At 44.1% G+C, this 22,186-nt stretch overlaps 1 protein-coding gene across 2 annotated transcripts in view; it reads right to left on the minus strand.

Annotated features, from left to right (window-relative positions):
* ENTPD4 (ectonucleoside triphosphate diphosphohydrolase 4) overlaps nt 1–22,186 on the minus strand; it is a 53,475-nt gene that overhangs the window by 12,907 nt on the left and 18,382 nt on the right. The window contains exons 5-10 of one of the 2 annotated variants that reach the window (XM_044279204.1): nt 21,197–21,347; nt 20,802–20,905; nt 20,588–20,647; nt 20,376–20,506; nt 1,563–1,729; nt 1,162–1,486 (exon numbers count right to left, since the gene is read on the minus strand). In XM_044279204.1, the coding sequence (XP_044135139.1) occupies nt 1,162–1,486; nt 1,563–1,729; nt 20,376–20,506; nt 20,588–20,647; nt 20,802–20,905; nt 21,197–21,347 (938 nt within the window). Of the gene's footprint in view, nt 1–1,161; nt 1,487–1,562; nt 1,730–20,351; nt 20,507–20,587; nt 20,648–20,801; nt 20,906–21,196; nt 21,348–22,186 lie in introns of both variants that reach the window. The other variant, XM_044279203.1, reaches the window with a different exon arrangement.

Consider the following 22,186-nt stretch of genomic DNA (forward strand, 5'->3'; position numbering starts at 1 on the left):
GTGATCTGTACAAAGCACTTTTTAAGGCAGAGGCGGCAGGGCCAACAAGGTTAAAGTACCGCTGTATTGGAACGTGCCTATATCATGGTATATAATGATACTTCTATGCTGGAACTCCTCCTGAGGAAGCGAATAACATGCGAAACGCGCGTCGAGGAGCGCCATTGCCCTGGCATTAATCCCAGCTTCATTGGTATGTACCCTCATTACTTAGTGCACTGCCTGGTAGTTAGACATGTCTGTTCTGGACCAAGGCCGCATTGCCGCTTAGTAGTTTAGGGGCACGTACGCTGTCTGCATATATCTCATGCTCTCTGTTGCATCACATCCATTCGGATAAATTGTTATACCTTTGTATTGAAAAATTTAGATATTACCTACACAATTTATATGACTGGGCTGATAATAGGGTGATGTAGGACTGTGGTTGTCCCTGCCTATTTACTTATATATATCATGCATCATGTACATTTTTATTGATACATTAATAAAATTGATTTGCATTTCTTTACATTGGTCTGTTATGCACGCCTTAATTGTTGTGTTATTTTGTAAGTTGCGGGAGTGGACCATTTACATTGAGACCGCAGGTGATTTAACAGCTTGAGACTTGGATCTGCATACTGTCCATATGACAGAGGGATGAGAGTGCCGTCATGGAAAAAGACTGATACAGTATATAGACATTTCTTTCCTGCAGCCTTTAATTCCAATTTGGCACTGCAATAAGATCAGGTGCTCTTTTAGGCTATAACTTGATACTTTATTAGCATGTAGTGTGGAAAGGTTTTACTGAGCCCATATAAAAATCATGGGGTTGTCCCAATTAAGACAACATATTCCCTATCCACAGTGTCTTATCGGTGGGGATTAGGGATGAGCGAACTGGTGGTTTCAAGTTCGGAGTACAAGGTTCGGATTATCTAAGAATTCCGTTATGGATTCGGCTACCACGGACCATAAGTTTGGTCTTTGGTAGCGGAATCCAGAATGGAATTCATAGATAACCCGAACCTTATACGACGGACTTGAAACACAAGTTCACTCAGCCTTAGTAGGGATCCTACCGCTGGATGGATCAGTGGACACACATGGTTGGGTCATTGCTGGTCAGCAAGTTGTCTTAATGAGACAACCCCTTTATCACTGCCCTTCCCTTACCTTCGCTGCACGTAGGAAACGAGCGGAGTTGTAGTCACCACCCATCCGCAGTACATCTTCTGTGCAGTAGTAGAACTCTGAGAAGCCATAGAACTCACTGTTGTGATAGGGCAGCGGTGGCTGGTAAATGCCATTTAAGGTTGTCTGGGTCTCGTTGGACAAATTCATTAGAGGCTGGATGATCCGTCGGCAGAGATGGAAGTCACCGGTGCCACGTAAAAACATGGTCTGTCCTCCCTGCTTAACTGTATCTGGGATGTCCAAAGGAAGGCACGGGTCAAGGTACGGCACATCTTGAGTCAGCCCAACCTTCTTCCCTAGAAGTCTAGGACAAGTAACAGCCATCAGTATACTGCTTACTGCCCATAAACAGCCTTTAGACATATGAATTTAACACTGACCTGTTCTTTTCCATTGTGCTGGAGATTATGTATTCCTCATACCTCTGTCTTGCAGCATTGCCCCCAAATCCTAGGAAAGTGGCCACGTAAACTCTGTACACGTGCTGTGTCTCGTGGGCATCACAGCCAAGGTTGAACTCTGCCAGCAGGTTCTTAGCCATTTCTTCCTGGGGACGGATGGAAAGGTGGGAGAGATGTCAAATGGCAGCAAAGTGCACACAACATACACAGGAAGCACTTAATGGGCAGAAACGTCTTGCACACCTTAAGACACGCTCATAAAGAAGTTTAATCAGCCTGAACAGAAGGACATCATCTAATAAAGTAGCATACGCTACCTAGAGACTCCGGGGGCCAATAGCTTGGGGTTAATTTAAAATCCTGCAGACGCCAAGTAGTTTTGTCAACCTTCTGTCCAGCAAAGTATAGTATCATGGGACTGATAATTCTGATGTATCTGTAGAGTTCATGCATTCTGTAGGGATCCATGGCTCAAGGTGGTTTTCTGTAAATGTTCTCACTCCACGATTACTGGAGTGGATACTCAGATGAAGAGATACTGAACCTGCGTCCCCCCATCTTCTGTGGTTTTACACTAGATGGAGTTTTGGGGAACTAAGAAAGCTCCTGAACAGTGAGATTTGAGCACTTGCGGTAGGAAAAGGGGGCGCTGCACTCGGCTAACCCTGGGACTCCTATAGAAATGAAAGGAGCAGCTGCACACATTTCCAGCCACCTGCTCCGTTCATTTCAAGGGGCTTCAGAGGGTTTGGGACTGCTGTTCGCACCAATGGCTGGGGGTACCGATCTAATAGTTATTCCCTATCCTGTGGATATAACCAGAACACCCCTTTAACCACTTAAGGACCACAGGCTTATACCCCCCTAGTGACCAGGCCCTTTTTTACAAATCGGCACTCCACAACTTTAGCGGTTTATTGCTCGGTCATGCAACTTACCACCCAAATTAATTTTACCTCCTTTTCTTCTCACTAATAGAGCTTTCATTTGGTGGTATTTCATTGCTGCTGACATTTTTACTTTTTTTGTTATTAATCGAAATTTAATGATTTTTTTGAAATAAAATGACATTTTTCACTTTCAGTTGTAAAATTTAGCAAAAAAAACGACATCCATATATAAATTTTGCGCTAAATTTATTGTTCTACATGTCTTTGATTAAAAAAAAATGTTTGGGTAAAAAAAAAAAATGGTTTGGGTAAAAGTTATAGCGTTTACAAACTATGGTACAAAAATGTGAATTTCCGCTTTTTGAAGCAGCTCTGACTTTCTGAGCACCTGTCATGTTTCCTGAGGTTCTACAATGCCCAGACAGTAGAAAAACCCCACAAATGACCCCATTTCGGAAAGTAGACACCCTAAGGTATTCGCTGATGGGCATAGTGAGTTCATAGAACTTTTTATTTTTTGTCAAAAGTTAGCGGAAAATGATGATTTATTATTATTATTTTTTTTTTCTTACAAAGTCTCATATTCCACTAACTTGTGACAAAAAATAAAAACTTCCATGAACTCACTATGCCCATCACGAAATACCTTGGGGTGTCTTCTTTCCAAAATGGGGTCACTTGTGGGGTAGTTATACTGCCCTGGCATTCTAGGGGCCCTAATGTGTGTGGTTAGTAGTTTGAAATCAAAATGTGTAAAAAATGGCCTGTGAAATCCGAAAGGTCCTCTTTGGAATGTGTGCCTCTTTGCCCACCTAGGCGGCAAAAAAGTGACACACATCTGGTATCGCCGTACTCAGGAGAAGTTGGGGAATGTGTTTTGGGGTGTCATTTTACATATACCCATGCTGGGTGAGAGAAATATCTTGGCAAAAGACAACTTTTCCCATTTTTTTATACACAGTTGGCATTTGACCAAGATATTTCTCTCACCCAGCATGGGTATATGTAAAATGACACCCCAAAACACATTGCCCAACTTCTCCTGAGTACGGCGATACCAGATGTGTGACACTTTTTTGCAGCCTAGGTGGGCAAAGGGGCCCACATTCCAAAGAGCACCTTTAGGATTTCACCGGCCATTTTTTACAGATTTTGATTTCAAACTACTAACCACACATTAGGGCCGCTAAATTGCCAGGGCAGTATAACTACCCCACAAGTGACCCCATTTTGGAAAGAAGACACCCCAAGGTATTCCGTGAGGGGCATGGCGAGTTCCTGGAATTTTTTATTTTTTGTCACAAGTTAGTGGAATATGAGACTTTGTAAGGAAAAAAATAAAATAAAATAAAAATCATCATTTTCCGCTAACTTGTGACAAAAAATAAAAAATTCTAGGAACTCGCCGTGCCCCTCACGGAATACCTTGGGGTGTCTTCTTTCCAAAATGGGGTCACTTGTGGGGTAGTTATACTGCCCTGGCATTCTAGGGGCCCTAATGTGTGGTAAGTAGTTTGAAATCAAAATGTGTAAAAAAGGACCTGTGAAATCCGAAAGGTGCACTTTGGAATGTGTGCCCCTTTGCCCACCTAGGCGGCAAAAAAGTGACACACATCTGGTATCGCCGTACTCAGGAGAAGTTGGGGAATGTGTTTTGGGGTGTCATTTTACATATACCCATGCTGGGTGAGAGAAATATCTCTGCAAAAGACAATTTTTCCCATTTTTTTTATACAAAGTTGGCATTTGACCAAGATATTTCTCTCACCCAGCATGGGTATATGTAAAATGACACCCCAAAACACATTCCCCAACTTCTCCTGAGTACGGCGATACCACATGTGTGACACTTTTTTGCAGCCTAGATGCGCAAAGCGGCCCAAATTCCTTTTAGGAGGGCATTTTTAGACATTTGGATCCCAGACTTCTTCTCACGCTTTCGGGCCCCTAACATGCCAGGGCAGTATAAATACCCCACATGTGACCCCACTTTGGAAAGAAGACACCCTAAGGTATTCAATGAGGGGCCTGGCGAGTTCATCGAATTATTATTTTTTTGGCACAAGTTAGCGGAAATTGATTTTTTTTAGTATTTTCTCACAAAGTCTCCCTTTCCGCTAACTTGGGACAAAAATTTCAATCTTTCATGGACTCAATATGCCCCTCAGCGAATACCTTGGGGTGTCTTCTTTCCGGAATGGGGTCACATGTGGGGTACTTATACTGCCCTGGCATTTTAGCGGCCCTACAGCGTCAGAAGAAGTCTGGAATATAAATGTCTAAAAAAATTTACGCATTTGGATTCCGTGAGGGGTATGGTGAGTTCATGTGAGATTTTATTTTTTGACACAAGTTAGTGGAATATGAGACTTATTACTGCCTAAATAAAGTACGTTAAAATTGTCTTTATTAAATTATATATTAAAATTATCTGCAACACATTAGGCTTAGTAGGGTGAAATGGGATATCCCAGACTAATGATGCTGATCCCTAAAGCTCATCCCTACCACTAGAACTCCCAATTGTAAGGAGTTAATAATATACGGCGTGTTCCTTTATAGGTTTGGGGTATATGGTAGGCTCCCATACATAGGCACCTGATTGAAACAGTGGGTGAATGTGTCAGGTCTCCAGTAGAAGAGACTCTGCACATCACACAGTGTCAGGTAGCACTACTAGGATAGCCCAAATCCCAATCAATGGGGATATCGGAACAGGCCGTGGGCTTTTATAGTCAGCAAGTCAGTCTGTAGTTGTTATCACAGCATTTGATTGCTCGACGCGTTTCTCTTATCCAACTTGTTAGTTGGTTCATCAGGAGCAAACAGCTGAAGCCTCTGTTATCTCCGCATGTCACCCTCTCACACAGGGTGCATTACAGAGCAGCAAGAGGCCTCAGGAATCATCTGACTAGATGTTGAACTAAATGCAGTTGATGTAATGCATATAGCCCTATGTCACACATTAAATTCACTGTCACCGTTTTGATTTACTTCCCCTTACACTGGGGACAACGGTCACTTGATGAACTAAGTGTTTTGAACGGAGAGTGCTGGACGCCACTGATGGCGTGCGTTCAGCAAAGAGCCCTCGGCAATATGGCCGTGACCCGCGCGTAGCACGGGCTTGTTTAAATGGAGGAACCACCTCCCATCCATGAGGCGACACTGCCGGTGCCCAATCCGGAGCAGAGCGCGTCATCCGGCCGCGCATTGTTTATCCCGTCGCGGCCGGATGACGCGCATACCATCTCGTCATCAGCAAGGGACTGTGGAAGCTACCGCTCCACCCACTTCTCCGCGTCATCCATAGGGGAGGGGAGAAGCCAATGACTGATGTCTTCTCACTTATACTGCATTGTTAAAGCAGAAATGAGGACATATAGTTGTTCTGTAAAGATTGCTCTGGTTTTAAAAGCGCCAGAGGACATTAATAGTACAAAAATGTATGGCCAGTATTATGAATCTCTTCAATATTATAATTAATACAGGAGGGTGATCTCCCATATCAAATTACAATATAATAACAGCATTTCTGGAAAGGAAATGTATATACAGTAATACCAGATTAATCCAGCATAGCAGATCCAGTATATTAATCGGATCTGAAGGATCTCAAAATGGCAAATATATCACTCCTCAAAAGATGTTAAAAGAGTGATATTCTCAATTAGAGATTACTCAATAAAACAGGCGAAGGAGATAGTGTCATTGAGGCCATTGGGTTTCACAGTGTTTAGAACAAATGTCCACTGTGCCTCTTTTTTGAGCAACAAAGTGTCGATGTCACCTCCCCTCGGTGGTGGCCGAACATGTTCTATACCTTGGAATTAAAACAATCCAGATTGCCAGGATGGCAGGTGGCTACATGTTGTGCTATCGGGGTGTCTCCTGAGTTTTTAATTTTTAGGAGATGCTCACCAACACGCCTCCTAAATTCGCGTTTCGTTTTGCCTGTATATTGAATACCACAGATGCAGGTAGCTAAATACACCACTCCAACTGTTCTACAATTGATAAAGGACTTGATAGCATATTCATGTCCTGTGATGGAGCTCCTGAATTTTGTACTTTTTAAGACAGCTTTACAGGCGACGCAGCTCCCACACTGATAGGTACCCTTAGGTTTGTTGGTTCCCAGCCATGTTACATCTCTGGGACTGGTAAAGGCACTATGAACCAGTTTGTCCCTGATGTTTCCCCCTCGTCTGTATGTAATCATGGGGCTACTGCCTATCAAATGACCAACATCCGGGTCAGTTTTCAAAATATCCCAATTATCAGTGAGGAGCTTGCGTATCTCCCTGCTTGCTGTGTCATAAGTACCAATAATTCGTATCTGTGGCTCATCAGATGTTCTGTTCCTCGGATGCAACAGCTCCTCTCTATTGCATGCTGCTGCATGTTGATACGCCTCCTTCAAAATTGCTTTAGGATAGCCTTTATCTGTAAACCGTACTTTAAGGTCATCAGCCGAGGCCTTAAAGTCGGACCATTGGGAACAATTACGTCTCATCCTGAGATATTGTCCCTTTGGGATGCCCTTCTTGAGTGGTTGGGGGTGTCCACTCTCCCATCTCAAGAGGGCATTCGTGGCCGTTGGTTTACGGAACACCTTGGTTGCAATATGACCCGAAGGGTCAATCTCAATCATAAGATCCAGAAAGGTAAGTCGTTTTTCATCAATCTCTGATGTAAAAAACAAACCAAGAGAGTTGTTATTTAGTCTCGAAACAAAATTCACAAACCCCTCCTTCGTGCCTCTCCACAAAATGAAAACATCATCAATGAACCTCATCCATAATAGTATGGATGAGGTCCATTGTTCCATTTCCTCGTTGAAGACAACCTCCCTCTCCCACCAGCCCAGGTAGAGGTTAGCAAAAGTAGGAGCACATGGGCTCCCCATCGCCACCCCCCTGAGCTGGCGGTAGAGGGAACGGTCAAACAAGAAAATGTTATGATGTAAAATAAAATTCAACAAAGTGATCACAAACTCATTGTGTTCACGATATTGTGATCCCCTTTCCAGTAAGAACGCATTTGCTGCGTCACAGCCTTGTTTGTGTGGAATGGAGCTGTATAACGCTTCCACATCCAAACTGGCAAGTAGGGTATCTTTTTCACATCTGATGTCATTAAGCCTTCTGAGGACGTCCATCGAATCTCTCACAAAGGACGGTAGACTAGACACAAAGGGTCTCAAAATTTGATCAACATAAATACTTATTTTTTCCGTAAGGCTACCTATACCCGACACTATCGGCCTCCCTTTTAGGGGTGTAGTCCCCTTATGTATTTTGGGTAAACTATAGAAGGCCGGTAGTGTCGGGCAGGCAGGCATAAGATATGCCAATTCGTTTGCACTTATCAGCTTACGCCATTTTGCCCTACTGAGAATCTGGCCTAATTCTCTTTTATAGGCCTCAAGGGGATTGTGATCCAATTTTGCATAGCAGGTTTTATCGTCAAGAATCCTCATGCACATCTGAACATAACAGCTGACATCTAAGACAACCACATTGCCCCCCTTATCTGAGGGCTTGATGACAATAGTGGTATCTTGCTGTAGCTGCATCAATGCCAGCTGTTCTTGCTCAGACAAATTTTTAGGATATGGATTCTGAACGTGTAGTGATCTTAAACGTTCGGTGACGACAGTGAGAAAGACATCAAGGGGTGAATTGTTGGGTAGCGGAGGAAACTTTCTTGAAATGGGTTTCAGGTCAGTAAATGGTCCTTCCCCTAGATTCCTCTCGCTTTCCATCAGTAGATCAGCAAGCAATCTCACATCAGGAAGGTCATCTTTATCTATACCCAGTTTATCACATTCCTCCTTATCATGGGTGCAGAAAAACTTTTTCCATTTTAGTTTTCTGATAAACAAATTAATATCCTTCACCCATGTAAAAGGGTTAAATTTACACTCAGGGACAAAAGATAAACCTTTACTTAAGACTGTCATTTCCGCGACTGTCAAAGTCCGTTTAGAAAGGTTAATAATTTGTGAAGTGTCCACTAGTTCGCACCTCTTGTTTTGCCTCTTCTGTTCCTGAGCGAGTAATCGCTTGTGAATTGGGTCGGTTCCAGGGAACCCAAAGGAGTCCCTAAAAAACCACCTCGATGTCCTCTCCCACTGCCGTCACTGCCTGCCAATTCCAAGGTATAGAACATGTTCGGCCACCACCGAGGGGAGGTGACATCGACACTTTGTTGCTCAAAAAAGAGGCACAGTGGACATTTGTTCTAAACACTGTGAAACCCAATGGCCTCAATGACACTATCTCCTTCGCCTGTTTTATTGAGTAATCTCTAATTGAGAATATCACTCTTTTAACATCTTTTGAGGAGTGATATATTTGCCATTTTGAGATCCTTCAGATCCGATTAATATACTGGATCTGCTATGCTGGATTAATCTGGTATTACTGTATATACATTTCCTTTCCAGAAATGCTGTTATTATATTGTAATTTGATATGGGAGATCACCCTCCTGTATTAATTATAATATTGAAGAGATTCATAATACTGGCCATACATTTTTGTACTATTAATGTCCTCTGGCGCTTTTAAAACCAGAGCAATCTTTACAGAACAACTATATGTCCTCATTTCTGCTTTAACAATGCAGTATAAGTGAGAAGACATCAGTCATTGGCTTCTCCCCTCCCCTATGGATGACGCGGAGAAGTGGGTGGAGCGGTAGCTTCCACAGTCCCTTGCTGATGACGAGATGGTATGCGCGTCATCCGGCCGCGACGGGATAAACAATGCGCGGCCGGATGACGCGCTCTGCTCCGGATTGGGCACCGGCAGTGTCGCCTCATGGATGGGAGGTGGTTCCTCCATTTAAACAAGCCCGTGCTACGCGCGGGTCACGGCCATATTGCCGAGGGCTCTTTGCTGAACGCACGCCATCAGTGGCGTCCAGCACTCTCCGTTCAAAACACTTAGTTCATCAAGTGACCGTTGTCCCCAGTGTAAGGGGAAGTAAATCAAAACGGTGACAGTGAATTTAATGTGTGACATAGGGCTATATGCATTACATCAACTGCATTTAGTTCAACATCTAGTCAGATGATTCCTGAGGCCTCTTGCTGCTCTATAATGCACCCTGTGTGAGAGGGTGACATGCGGAGATAACAGAGGCTTCAGCTGTTTGCTCCTGATGAACCAACTAACAAGTTGGATAAGAGAAACGCGTCGAGCAATCAAATGCTGTGATAACAACTACAGACTGACTTGCTGACTATAAAAGCCCACGGCCTGTTCCGATATCCCCATTGATTGGGATTTGGGCTATCCTAGTAGTGCTACCTGACACTGTGTGATGTGCAGAGTCTCTTCTACTGGAGACCTGACACATTCACCCACTGTTTCAATCAGGTGCCTATGTATGGGAGCCTACCATATACCCCAAACCTATAAAGGAACACGCCGTATATTATTAACTCCTTACAATTGGGAGTTCTAGTGGTAGGGATGAGCTTTAGGGATCAGCATCATTAGTCTGGGATATCCCATTTCACCCTACTAAGCCTAATGTGTTGCAGATAATTTTAATATATAATTTAATAAAGACAATTTTAACGTACTTTATTTAGGCAGTAAAAAGATACACGTGAGTCAGTACGTAAACGCTATTGTGAACCACTAGTTAATCTGATTTCATTGTTTAATACTGTAATGGCGGGTTTTTTGTCCGAGGACATTACTTCAGATGCATGGCTAGGGAATCCTAAAGAAGTATTCTCTGAACAAGACCTTCCCACCCAGTTATATACACCGAATATCAATGTTATGTTTAAAAATCTGACTAGAGTATACAAGAATCAGGTCAGGTCGTGGTGGGAGATCCAAACCTTGGAGATTTACTTAAAAAATAAAATAGTCCCAAGAGGATTAAGAAATCCTGTTCTACCTAACATCAGGCTTAGATCGGAGTCTCTGATGAATAAATGGGAGAAGGAGTCAATTGAATCATCACTACGGTTGATGAGATTCCTTCTTGAGGAAGAAAAAGAACTACTGGTCAAAAATACAGCAGAGTTAAAAGAAACCATTGAGGCCGCGAAAAAGTTTGCTCCGCTACCAGATTTTTCGAAAAGGGAAACACTGTTACAGCAGTCAGTGGAGAGGTTCACTGGCTATCTGAAGGAAAGGAAGCATAACCAGTTTGTACGGGATAGTAAGGATTTTAGAGAAGGCAAGATCCTTGAGTTTGCTGGTCCACAGAAAGAGAAGAATACAAACGAGAGTGAAACAGATTTATCCTCCTCTGAATACGAAACAGATCCTGAACTTGGGTCTGGCTCAAACCCAAGTAGACGAGGTAGAGGAAGAGGCAGAGGTAGGGGTAGAGGTAGAGGCGGTAGGGCTCGTGACGGCAGTGGGAGAGGACATCGAGGTGGTTTTTTAGGGACTCCTTTGGGTTCCCTGGAACCGACCCAATTCACAAGCGATTACTCGCTCAGGAACAGAAGAGGCAAAACAAGAGGTGCGAACTAGTGGACACTTCACAAATTATTAACCTTTCTAAACGGACTTTGACAGTCGCGGAAATGACAGTCTTAAGTAAAGGTTTATCTTTTGTCCCTGAGTGTAAATTTAACCCTTTTACATGGGTGAAGGATATTAATTTGTTTATCAGAAAACTAAAATGGAAAAAGTTTTTCTGCACCCATGATAAGGAGGAATGTGATAAACTGGGTATAGATAAAGATGACCTTCCTGATGTGAGATTGCTTGCTGATCTACTGATGGAAAGCGAGAGGAATCTAGGGGAAGGACCATTTACTGACCTGAAACCCATTTCAAGAAAGTTTCCTCCGCTACCCAACAATTCACCCCTTGATGTCTTTCTCACTGTCGTCACCGAACGTTTAAGATCACTACACGTTCAGAATCCATATCCTAAAAATTTGTCTGAGCAAGAACAGCTGGCATTGATGCAGCTACAGCAAGATACCACTATTGTCATCAAGCCCTCAGATAAGGGGGGCAATGTGGTTGTCTTAGATGTCAGCTGTTATGTTCAGATGTGCATGAGGATTCTTGACGATAAAACCTGCTATGCAAAATTGGATCACAATCCCCTTGAGGCCTATAAAAGAGAATTAGGCCAGATTCTCAGTAGGGCAAAATGGCGTAAGCTGATAAGTGCAAACGAATTGGCATATCTTATGCCTGCCTGCCCGACACTACCGGCCTTCTATAGTTTACCCAAAATACATAAGGGGACTACACCCCTAAAAGGGAGGCCGATAGTGTCGGGTATAGGTAGCCTTACGGAAAAAATAAGTATTTATGTTGATCAAATTTTGAGACCCTTTGTGTCTAGTCTACCGTCCTTTGTGAGAGATTCGATGGACGTCCTCAGAAGGCTTAATGACATCAGATGTGAAAAAGACACCCTACTTGCCAGTTTGGATGTGGAAGCGTTATACAGCTCCATTCCACACAAACAAGGCTGTGACGCAGCAAATGCGTTCTTACTGGAAAGGGGATCACAATATCGTGAACACAATGAGTTTGTGATCACTTTGTTGAATTTTATTTTACATCATAACATTTTCTTGTTTGACCGTTCCCTCTACCGCCAGCTCAGGGGGGTGGCGATGGGGAGCCCATGTGCTCCTACTTTTGCTAACCTCTACCTGGGCTGGTGGGAGAGGGAGGTTGTCTTCAACGAGGAAATGGAACAATGGACCTCATCCATACTATTATGGATGAGGTTCATTGATGATGTTTTCATTTTGTGGAGAGGCACGAAGGAGGGGTTTGTGAATTTTGTTTCGAGACTAAATAACAACTCTCTTGGTTTGTTTTTTACATCAGAGATTGATGAAAAACGACTTACCTTTCTGGATCTTATGATTGAGATTGACCCTTCGGGTCATATTGCAACCAAGGTGTTCCGTAAACCAACGGCCACGAATGCCCTCTTGAGATGGGAGAGTGGACACCCCCAACCACTCAAGAAGGGCATCCCAAAGGGACAATATCTCAGGATGAGACGTAATTGTTCCCAATGGTCCGACTTTAAGGCCTCGGCTGATGACCTTAAAGTACGGTTTACAGATAAAGGCTATCCTAAAGCAATTTTGAAGGAGGCGTATCAACATGCAGCAGCATGCAATAGAGAGGAGCTGTTGCATCCGAGGAACAGAACATCTGATGAGCCACAGATACGAATTATTGGTACTTATGACACAGCAAGCAGGGAGATACGCAAGCTCCTCACTGATAATTGGGATATTTTGAAAACTGACCCGGATGTTGGTCATTTGATAGGCAGTAGCCCCATGATTACATACAGACGAGGGGGAAACATCAGGGACAAACTGGTTCATAGTGCCTTTACCAGTCCCAGAGATGTAACATGGCTGGGAACCAACAAACCTAAGGGTACCTATCAGTGTGGGAGCTGCGTCGCCTGTAAAGCTGTCTTAAAAAGTACAAAATTCAGGAGCTCCATCACAGGACATGAATATGCTATCAAGTCCTTTATCAATTGTAGAACAGTTGGAGTGGTGTATTTAGCTACCTGCATCTGTGGTATTCAATATACAGGCAAAACGAAACGCGAATTTAGGAGGCGTGTTGGTGAGCATCTCCTAAAAATTAAAAACTCAGGAGACACCCCGATAGCACAACATGTAGCCACCTGCCATCCTGGCAATCTGGATTGTTTTAATTCCAAGGTATAGAACATGTTCGGCCACCACCGAGGGGAGGTGACATCGACACTTTGTTGCTCAAAAAAGAGGCACAGTGGACATTTGTTCTAAACACTGTGAAACCCAATGGCCTCAATGACACTATCTCCTTCGCCTGTTTTATTGAGTAATCTCTAATTGAGAATATCACTCTTTTAACATCTTTTGAGGAGTGATATATTTGCCATTTTGAGATCCTTCAGATCCGATTAATATACTGGATCTGCTATGCTGGATTAATCTGGTATTACTGTATATACATTTCCTTTCCAGAAATGCTGTTATTATATTGTAATTTGATATGGGAGATCACCCTCCTGTATTAATTATAATATTGAAGAGATTCATAATACTGGCCATACATTTTTGTACTATTAATGTCCTCTGGCGCTTTTAAAACCAGAGCAATCTTTACAGAACAACTATATGTCCTCATTTCTGCTTTAACAATGCAGTATAAGTGAGAAGACATCAGTCATTGGCTTCTCCCCTCCCCTATGGATGACGCGGAGAAGTGGGTGGAGCGGTAGCTTCCACAGTCCCTTGCTGATGACGAGATGGTATGCGCGTCATCCGGCCGCGACGGGATAAACAATGCGCGGCCGGATGACGCGCTCTGCTCCGGATTGGGCACCGGCAGTGTCGCCTCATGGATGGGAGGTGGTTCCTCCATTTAAACAAGCCCGTGCTACGCGCGGGTCACGGCCATATTGCCGAGGGCTCTTTGCTGAACGCACGCCATCAGTGGCGTCCAGCACTCTCCGTTCAAAACACTTAGTTCATCAAGTGACCGTTGTCCCCAGTGTAAGGGGAAGTAAATCAAAACGGTGACAGTGAATTTAATGTGTGACATAGGGCTATATGCATTACATCAACTGCATTTAGTTCAACATCTAGTCAGATGATTCCTGAGGCCTCTTGCTGCTCTGTAATGCACCCTGTGTGAGAGGGTGACATGCGGAGATAACAGAGGCTTCAGCTGTTTGCTCCTGATGAACCAACTAACAAGTTGGATAAGAGAAACGCGTCGAGCAATCAAATGCTGTGATAACAACTACAGACTGACTTGCTGACTATAAAAGCCCACGGCCTGTTCCGATATCCCCATTGATTGGGATTTGGGCTATCCTAGTAGTGCTACCTGACACTGTGTGCAGAGTCTCTTCTACTGGAGACCTGACACATTCACCCACTGTTTCAATCAGGTGCCTATGTATGGGAGCCTACCATATACCCCAAACCTATAAAGGAACACGCCGTATATTATTAACTCCTTACAATTGGGAGTTCTAGTGGTAGGGATGAGCTTTAGGGATCAGCATCATTAGTCTGGGATATCCCATTTCACCCTACTAAGCCTAATGTGTTGCAGATAATTTTAATATATAATTTAATAAAGACAATTTTAACGTACTTTATTTAGGCAGTAAAAAGATACACGTGAGTCAGTACGTAAACGCTATTGTGAACCACTAGTTAATCCGAATATGAGACTTAGTAAGAAAAAACAAAAACAAACAAAAACTTTCCGCTAACTTGGGCCCAAAAAAATGTCTAAATGGTGCCTTACAGGGGGTGATCAATGACAGGGGGGTGATCAGGGAATCTATATGGGGTGATCACCCCCCTGTCATTGATCACACTCCTGTCATTGATCACCCCCCTGTAAGGCTCCATTCAGACGTCCGTATGATTTTTTACGGATCCACAGATACATGGATCGGATCCGCAAAACACATGCGGACGTCTGAATGGAGCCTTACAGAGGGGTGATCAATGACAGAGGGGTGATCATCCATATAGACTCCCTGATCACCTCCGTCATTGATCACCCCCCTGTAAGGCTCCATTCAGACGTCCGTATGATTTTTTACGGATCCACGGATACATGGATCGGATCCGCAAAACACATGCGGACGTCTGAATGGAGCCTTACAGGGGGGTGATCAATGACAGAGGGGTGACCACCCATATAGACTCCCTGATCACCTCCGTCATTGATCACCCCCCTGTAAGGTTCCATTCAGACTTCCGTATGATTTTTTACGGATCCACGGATACATGGATCGGATCCGCAAAACACATGCAGACGTCTGAATGGAGCCTTACAGGGGGTGATCAATGACGGAGGTGATCAGGGAGTCTATATGGGTGATCACCCCTCTGTCATTGATCACCCCCCTGTAAGGCTCCATTCAGACGTCCGCATGTGTTTTGCGGATCCGATCCAAGTATCCGTGGATCCGTAAAAAATCATACGGACGTCTGAATGGAGCCTTACAGGGGGGTGATCAATGACAGGGGGGTGATCAATGACAGGGAAGTGATCAGGAAGTCTATATGCGTGATCACCCCCTTGTCATTGATCACCCCCCTGTAAGGCTCCATTCAGACGTCCGTATGCGTTTTGCGGATCCGATCCATGTATCCGTAAAAATCATACGGACCTCTGAATGGAGCCTTACAGGGGGGTGATCAATGACAGGGGGGTGATCAGGGAGTCTATATGGGCTGATCAGTGGTTTATAAAGGGTTAATAAGTGACAGAGGGGGTGTAGTGTAGTGTAGTGGTGTTTGGTGCTACTTTAGTGAGCTGCCTGAGTCCTCTGGTGGTCGATCCTAACAAAAGGGACCACCAGAGGACCAGGTAGCAGGTATATTAGACGCTGTTATCAAAAAAATCACATCTCCAGCCTGCCAGCGAGCGATCGCTGCTGGCAGGCTGGAGATCCACTCGCTTACCTTCCGTTCCTGTGAGCGCGCGCGCCTGCGTGCGCGCGTTCACAGGAAATCTCGGCTCACGCGAGATGACGCCTATTGGCGTTAGTGTGACCTGGGAGAGCCGCCGCGATGACGCCTTTCGGCGTTAGCGTGGCGGCAAGCGGTTAAAGGCTATGTACACCTTTGGGGGCATTTTTTTTTTAATTATTGCATTGTACTCATTTTGAGCTAAAAATCATTTTTTAGATTGGTCTTTATTACAAATAAGGAACCCTTTTCTCTGTACAGGGCTGAGATGCTCCTAATAGAGGGATCAGAATTTTCTCTCTGCTCTGTCATCCAGCTAATCTGACGGCTCCTTATCTCTGCTCTCTGACCTTATAAACAAACACTCATTATAGCTCAGCTCTTCTCTTACTGATAATAATGTGGCTTAAATAAGTGTTTATGACATCTTAGTAATTTAGAGATAAGGGTTATTAGATGATCGTCAAAAAGTGAAAATAAAAATACCAGTCACACAGCTAGACAAACAGTTAACATTAAAACAATTATTTTTAGGTCAAAATTAGTAAAATGCAATCCTATTAAAAAAGATGCCTCTGAAGGTGTACGTAGCCGTTAATTGAAGAAGCGAATATACAAATGCCTGATGAACAGAAAAAAAAAAGTCCAGTATTTTAGCAGTGGCAAACCTGCCATATATAGGTGAAACTCGAAAAATTAGAATATCGTGCAAAAGTCCATTTATTTCAGTAATGCAAGGTTCAATATTCTAGGCTCAAAGTGTCACACTCTAGTCAGCTAATTAATCCATACCCCCTGAGCAAAGGGGACCTGAGATTGTGACTTTGGGGTCTCATAAGCTATAAGCCATAATCATCCAAATTATAACAAATAAAAGGTTTGAAATATCTCGCTTTGCATGTAATGAGTCTCTCTCATATGTTAGTTTCACCTTTTAGGCTAGGTCTACACGACGACATGTGTCGCGCAACAGATAGGGCACAACTACACTGCGCACCAATGTTGTGCAACAATTTTTATAATGATAGTCTATGGTGTCGCAATGAGACATGCTGCGACTGCAACACGACAGTCGCAGAAAAATCCATCTCAAATCCATCACAACTACACCTGTTGCAGTGTAGTTGTGCCCCATGTGTCGCGCGACACCCGTTGCAGTGTAGTTGTGCCCCATGTGTCGCGCGACACCCGTTGCAGTGTAGTTGTGCCCCATGTGTCGCGCGACACCCGTTGCAGTGTAGTTGTGCCCCATGTGTCGCGCGACACCCGTTGCAGTGTAGTTGTGCCCCATGTGTCGCGCGACACCCGTTGCAGTGTAGTTGTGCCCCATGTGTCGCGCGACACCCGTTGCAGTGTAGTTGTGCCCCATGTGTCGCGCGACACCCGTTGCAGTGTAGTTGTGCCCCATGTGTCGCGCGACACCCGTTGCAGTGTAGTTGTGCCCCATGTGTCGCGCGACACCCGTTGCAGTGTAGTTGTGCCCCATGTGTCGCGCGACACCCGTTGCAGTGTAGTTGTGCCCCATGTGTCGCGCGACACTTCGTTGTGTAGACCTAGCCTTAGGCTACATGTACACAAACGTATTTTGTTTCAGTTCAGTTTTTTGGGCTGATAGGATGCAGACCCATTCATTTCAATCGGTCCGCAAAAAATGCGGACAGCACACAGTGTGCTGTCTGCATCAGTATGTCCGTTCCGTAGCCCCGCAAAAAAAATAGAACATGTCCTATTCTTGTCCGTTTTAGGCATTGTTACAATGGATCCGCAAAAAAAAACAGATGGCATACGGATGTAATTTATTTATTTTTTTTCCAGGATCCGCAATTTGCGGACCGCAAAACACATACGGTCGTGTGCATGTAGCCTAAATTGCATTACTGAAATAAATGAACTTTGCACAATATTCAAATTTTTGGAGTTTTACCTGTAAGCACTGTAGGCAATGTCAGTAATGCCATGTTGTATATAAGCCTCCACAAAGCTGGAGGGGCGTTTCAGAATTGTCGACCGCGAGAGTAAAGTGTGCCTTCAGTAATATGGATGGCTGGTGGAAGACAAAACGGTGGCGGCCTCTCAACAATTTACACCTTGCGGGGCAATCTTTCACTTTGTGGATCAAGTCCTGAACATCATGAGGTTTACACAGATGGAAGGTTATTAAAGTTAGAGTACGTAGAGTAGAGTAAGAGGGTTCGGGGACCACCTGCACAAGTATTTTAAATTAGGTCTCGCCAACAGGGTGACACAGTATACGTGGAATACTTGACATAGGTATGAATGCGTCATATGGAAGAAAGAGCAAACAGTGCAGCAGCGATAAGTATGTGAAGGCTTTGTATTAATTACTAAACCAATTGTTTGCTTAAGATTTAGTGCTTTTGTACATTATTAGGATCTCATTTCTAGAAGTCATTCTCAGTACACCAACATTGGGGCAAGCCTCCGCCAAGTTTAGTTGAAGTCATTGCACTGAACGATCATCCCATGAAATCAGTCACTTTTTCCTAAGACAAAGCCTCCCCAGCCAGACACCTGCTCTTGTATATAGTCCATACAAGAATCAAACAACTTCATCGCCCTGATAATTGTGCAGTTCATTACAACCTGTTGCTCCCTGTTGACAGCTGTTTGAGGCAGAGGAGAGGATGACTATTGTGTTCTTTGATACGAAAGGTCTGACAACAGCTTAAAGGCTATGTACACCTTTGGAGGCAATTTCTGTATTATGATTGCATTTTACTAATTTTTGGGCTAAAAATCATATTTTCAATTGGCCTTCATTAAAAATATTGAGCTGTTCTGCCACAAAGAGTTAACTGTGCTGCTGATAAACAATGGATCTGTATGGGGATGAACGATCGTAGTTGTGATCATCCATTCTCATATAGCCCCCCCCCCCCCCCAACATTGCCGCATGTATGCAGCTAACAAGCAGGCAATGATCAGGAAAAATGTTAGTACTGCAAGTTCATTCCTGGCTCCTTCAGCCCGTGTAATAGGGCAGCCAGTAGAACAGTTATCATGAAAAGACATAATGACAGTGTGCACGATGCAATGTCATGTATTCAGCATAAAAGGGTCTTGGTTTCCTAAACTGACCTCCTGATTGTTTGCCAGCATGAAATACTGCGGTCCCTGTAATTAGATATTACGCAGTGTTCTCTGAAGGGGCCTGACGCCCTACAGAATAAAATATAGAGGAAGTAACGCCCACCTATGGATCCAGCTGATCAACCACAAAGGGGCATAAAACCTAAAACACCAGCTGTGCCAGAGGACCTACAATATGGAAGGAGTAGGTCACAGGCACATAAGGCTAGGTGACCAAAAAATGTGCACGCAACAGTCTTATGGTGAGAACTGCCCGACTGTTGTGTGCAATTTCGGAATTGCAATACCTATTACACACTAAAAAAGGGCGACTTCAATTGGATGCAGCAGATCTGGATTTGTGCTAAAGTGGTCACATTTCATGCGCAGTAATGTGACAACATTTGTAATCGTTACTTTAGATGTAGCAATGTGACCTTGCAATCTAGTTGTCCATACACATTAGATCTATGTTGTCCAAGCCCACCTAGTTGGTTACTCAGTTGGTTCGGCCAACCATCTAAGGTGTACGGGAGGCTCCTGACTCTTCCCCACTGTCAGGGTAGATAAGGATCAGACACATTGTATTTCAACTGTCCAATCCTTTTATTCCCAGAAGGTAAGCCACTTTCAAAAGGTGTCTGGCAGCAGCTTACTCCCCTCTCCCCATTCACTACACATACCTTGGCTTGGCTAATGCGGCTTTGTCACCAGGATCAACCCTACCCTACCAGACCGGTATCGTTCTCTCAGAGTCATCAACCCTACCAGTCTTTATGTCTGACAGGGTAGGGTTGATCTGGGCGATGAGGCGCTTTAAAGGATTTTCCCCACAATTCATATTTATCTCCTATCCACAAAATGTGTGATCCCTGGGGCCCCCCCCCCCGTATACCTTACTGCACAGTCGCAGTGCTAACTTTGAATGGAGCGCTGCATTCGGCTAGCTTAGTCAATCCCATACATTTTGAATGGCGTGTGCATGCTTGCCAGACTTCACACAACCACTAGTCACAGGGAATATTTTTTCCTATGTACCCTCTTTGTATGGGATGTGTCAACTTTATATAATATACATTCAAAACTCACATGTGTATTTAAAACCAAAAAGGCAAACATGCATTTTATGATATAGTGTGGGGGGGGGCAGATAGTGCGCGATTACTCAGAAACATCAGCCCTTGTGAGGCCATCCTATGTGGACCCACCATTAATGTCCCAGATGGTGACCATTACTTGGATTAGGTGAAGCGGATATCAACTAAATAAGAAGCCAAATAAAAGCAAATTAAAAAAAGTAAAAGTATTACTGATAATGACCTGCTGAGAGGAGGCAAAGCTTACACTTTTAGGTACTTCATATGCGATCTGAGTGGAGACTCCACCCATGTCCAAAATGCCAGCTGTGCGCTTGCGTAGTATGGCATCCTTTTTATCACTTCCGGGTACATTCACCTCCACCACTGCTTCATCCTCTGTGGAGACCAAAAGTGACATGTAAGCAAAGAGAAAGTAATGACTCTAGGAGGAATCCGCCCCACACAAAATGTCCTCACCATCTTCTATGTGATCAAAGCGACCGAGAACAAAATTGATGCCAATCCAGGCGTACACTCCTACAAAATCCAACAAATTCATGTGAGGCACAAAGCAATATGCACGGTACATCTATTACTGCATGTGCTTGTGGTTCTACAAAAACAAAAATGGCAGCATGGCCTAAAATGCCCCCTCTTTAGAGGTCCCTACCGTCGGGGTCATGTGACATACCTTCCTGCTTTCCAGAGATGACTTCTGCATGGGAGTCAGAGAAAAGAAAGTCATGGTGTACTGGGATATCTGTCCGGAGATCTTCAAGTATGGCCTCCTGCTGGCTGAAACAAACAAGTGCACTAAGTACATGTTCGTACGCTGTGGGTCTGCAAATGTAGGCAGAAATATTTCAGGCGCCAAACCACACAAGTGCAGAGGTCTACAGATGTACATAACACTGCCCGAGTGATGCTATTTTTACCAGCAGATTTCTGGTGAACCACCAATGACCAGTTCCATACCCATGCAAGATGTCAAGCCATGTGTGGTTTGAAGTGAAGCCTGATGCCAAAGAAATAGGTTACGACACGAGGTTAGAAAGGACGCAGGTTTGTCCCTGAGGGACATCTCACCTCTCAGTGAGGATTCGGAGCCCTGCTGTGCACAGAATATATAGGGGGGTCTCTTTGTGCTTTTCCCTGGGAATATGGCTAGCGGCGAAGTTCAGCAGAGGAGAGATGTAGTCGCTGGCTTTCTCTGGGGTGGTGGCAAGCTCTGAAATACCTAGAAAGAGAGAGTTGGATGGTGAGACATGTCTGGTACCTGATTTCATGTAGTCTGGAACATGTGCCAGATAATAGAATTTAAAGTGGTTCGCCGCAGGATAGGGAAGAAGTATCTTATCAGTGTTCTAGCATTGGGAACCCCACTAATCATACAAATAGTGGTCCTGAATTCCCCCAATGAATGGAGTGGTGGAGTGCAGGAGAGAGTAGAGCACAGCGCACAGCAATCCCATACAGAATGGATGGAGGCGCAGCAGCATGCCTGATCATGCTCCATTCAGCTGGAAAGGCAGTCTTTAGGATTGGTGTGGGTCCTAGTCTACACAAGATACTTGTTTTCTATACTATACAGTTGTGTTCAAAATAATAGCAGTGTGTTTAACCCCTTCAGGACACAGCCTTATTTCACCTTAAGGAAATCTGACCAGTGTCACTTTTAGGCTCCATTCACATGTCCACAATTTCGTTCCTATGGGGCAGCACGATGTGTTGGCCGGACACAGAATTGCGGACCCGCACTTCCGGGTCCGCAATTCCGTTCCCGAAAAAAATAGAACATGTCCTATTCTTGACCGCAATTGCGGACAAGAATAGGCATATTCTATAGTGCCGGCAATGTGCAGTCCGCAAAATGCGGAACGCACATTACCGCTGTCCGTGTTTTGCGGCTTCGCGGCTCCGCGAAACACATTGCGGACGTGTGAATGGAGCCCAAGTGCTGATAACTTTAAAAAACGCTTTGACTTTTTTCGTCACATATTGTACTTCATGACACTGGTAAAATAAAGTAAAAAAAATATTCCAAAGTTTCAATGTCTCTACTTCTATAATACATAG

This window comes from Bufo gargarizans, chromosome 2, assembly GCF_014858855.1.
Source record: "Bufo gargarizans isolate SCDJY-AF-19 chromosome 2, ASM1485885v1, whole genome shotgun sequence".
NCBI classification, from domain to species: domain Eukaryota; kingdom Metazoa; phylum Chordata; class Amphibia; order Anura; family Bufonidae; genus Bufo; species Bufo gargarizans.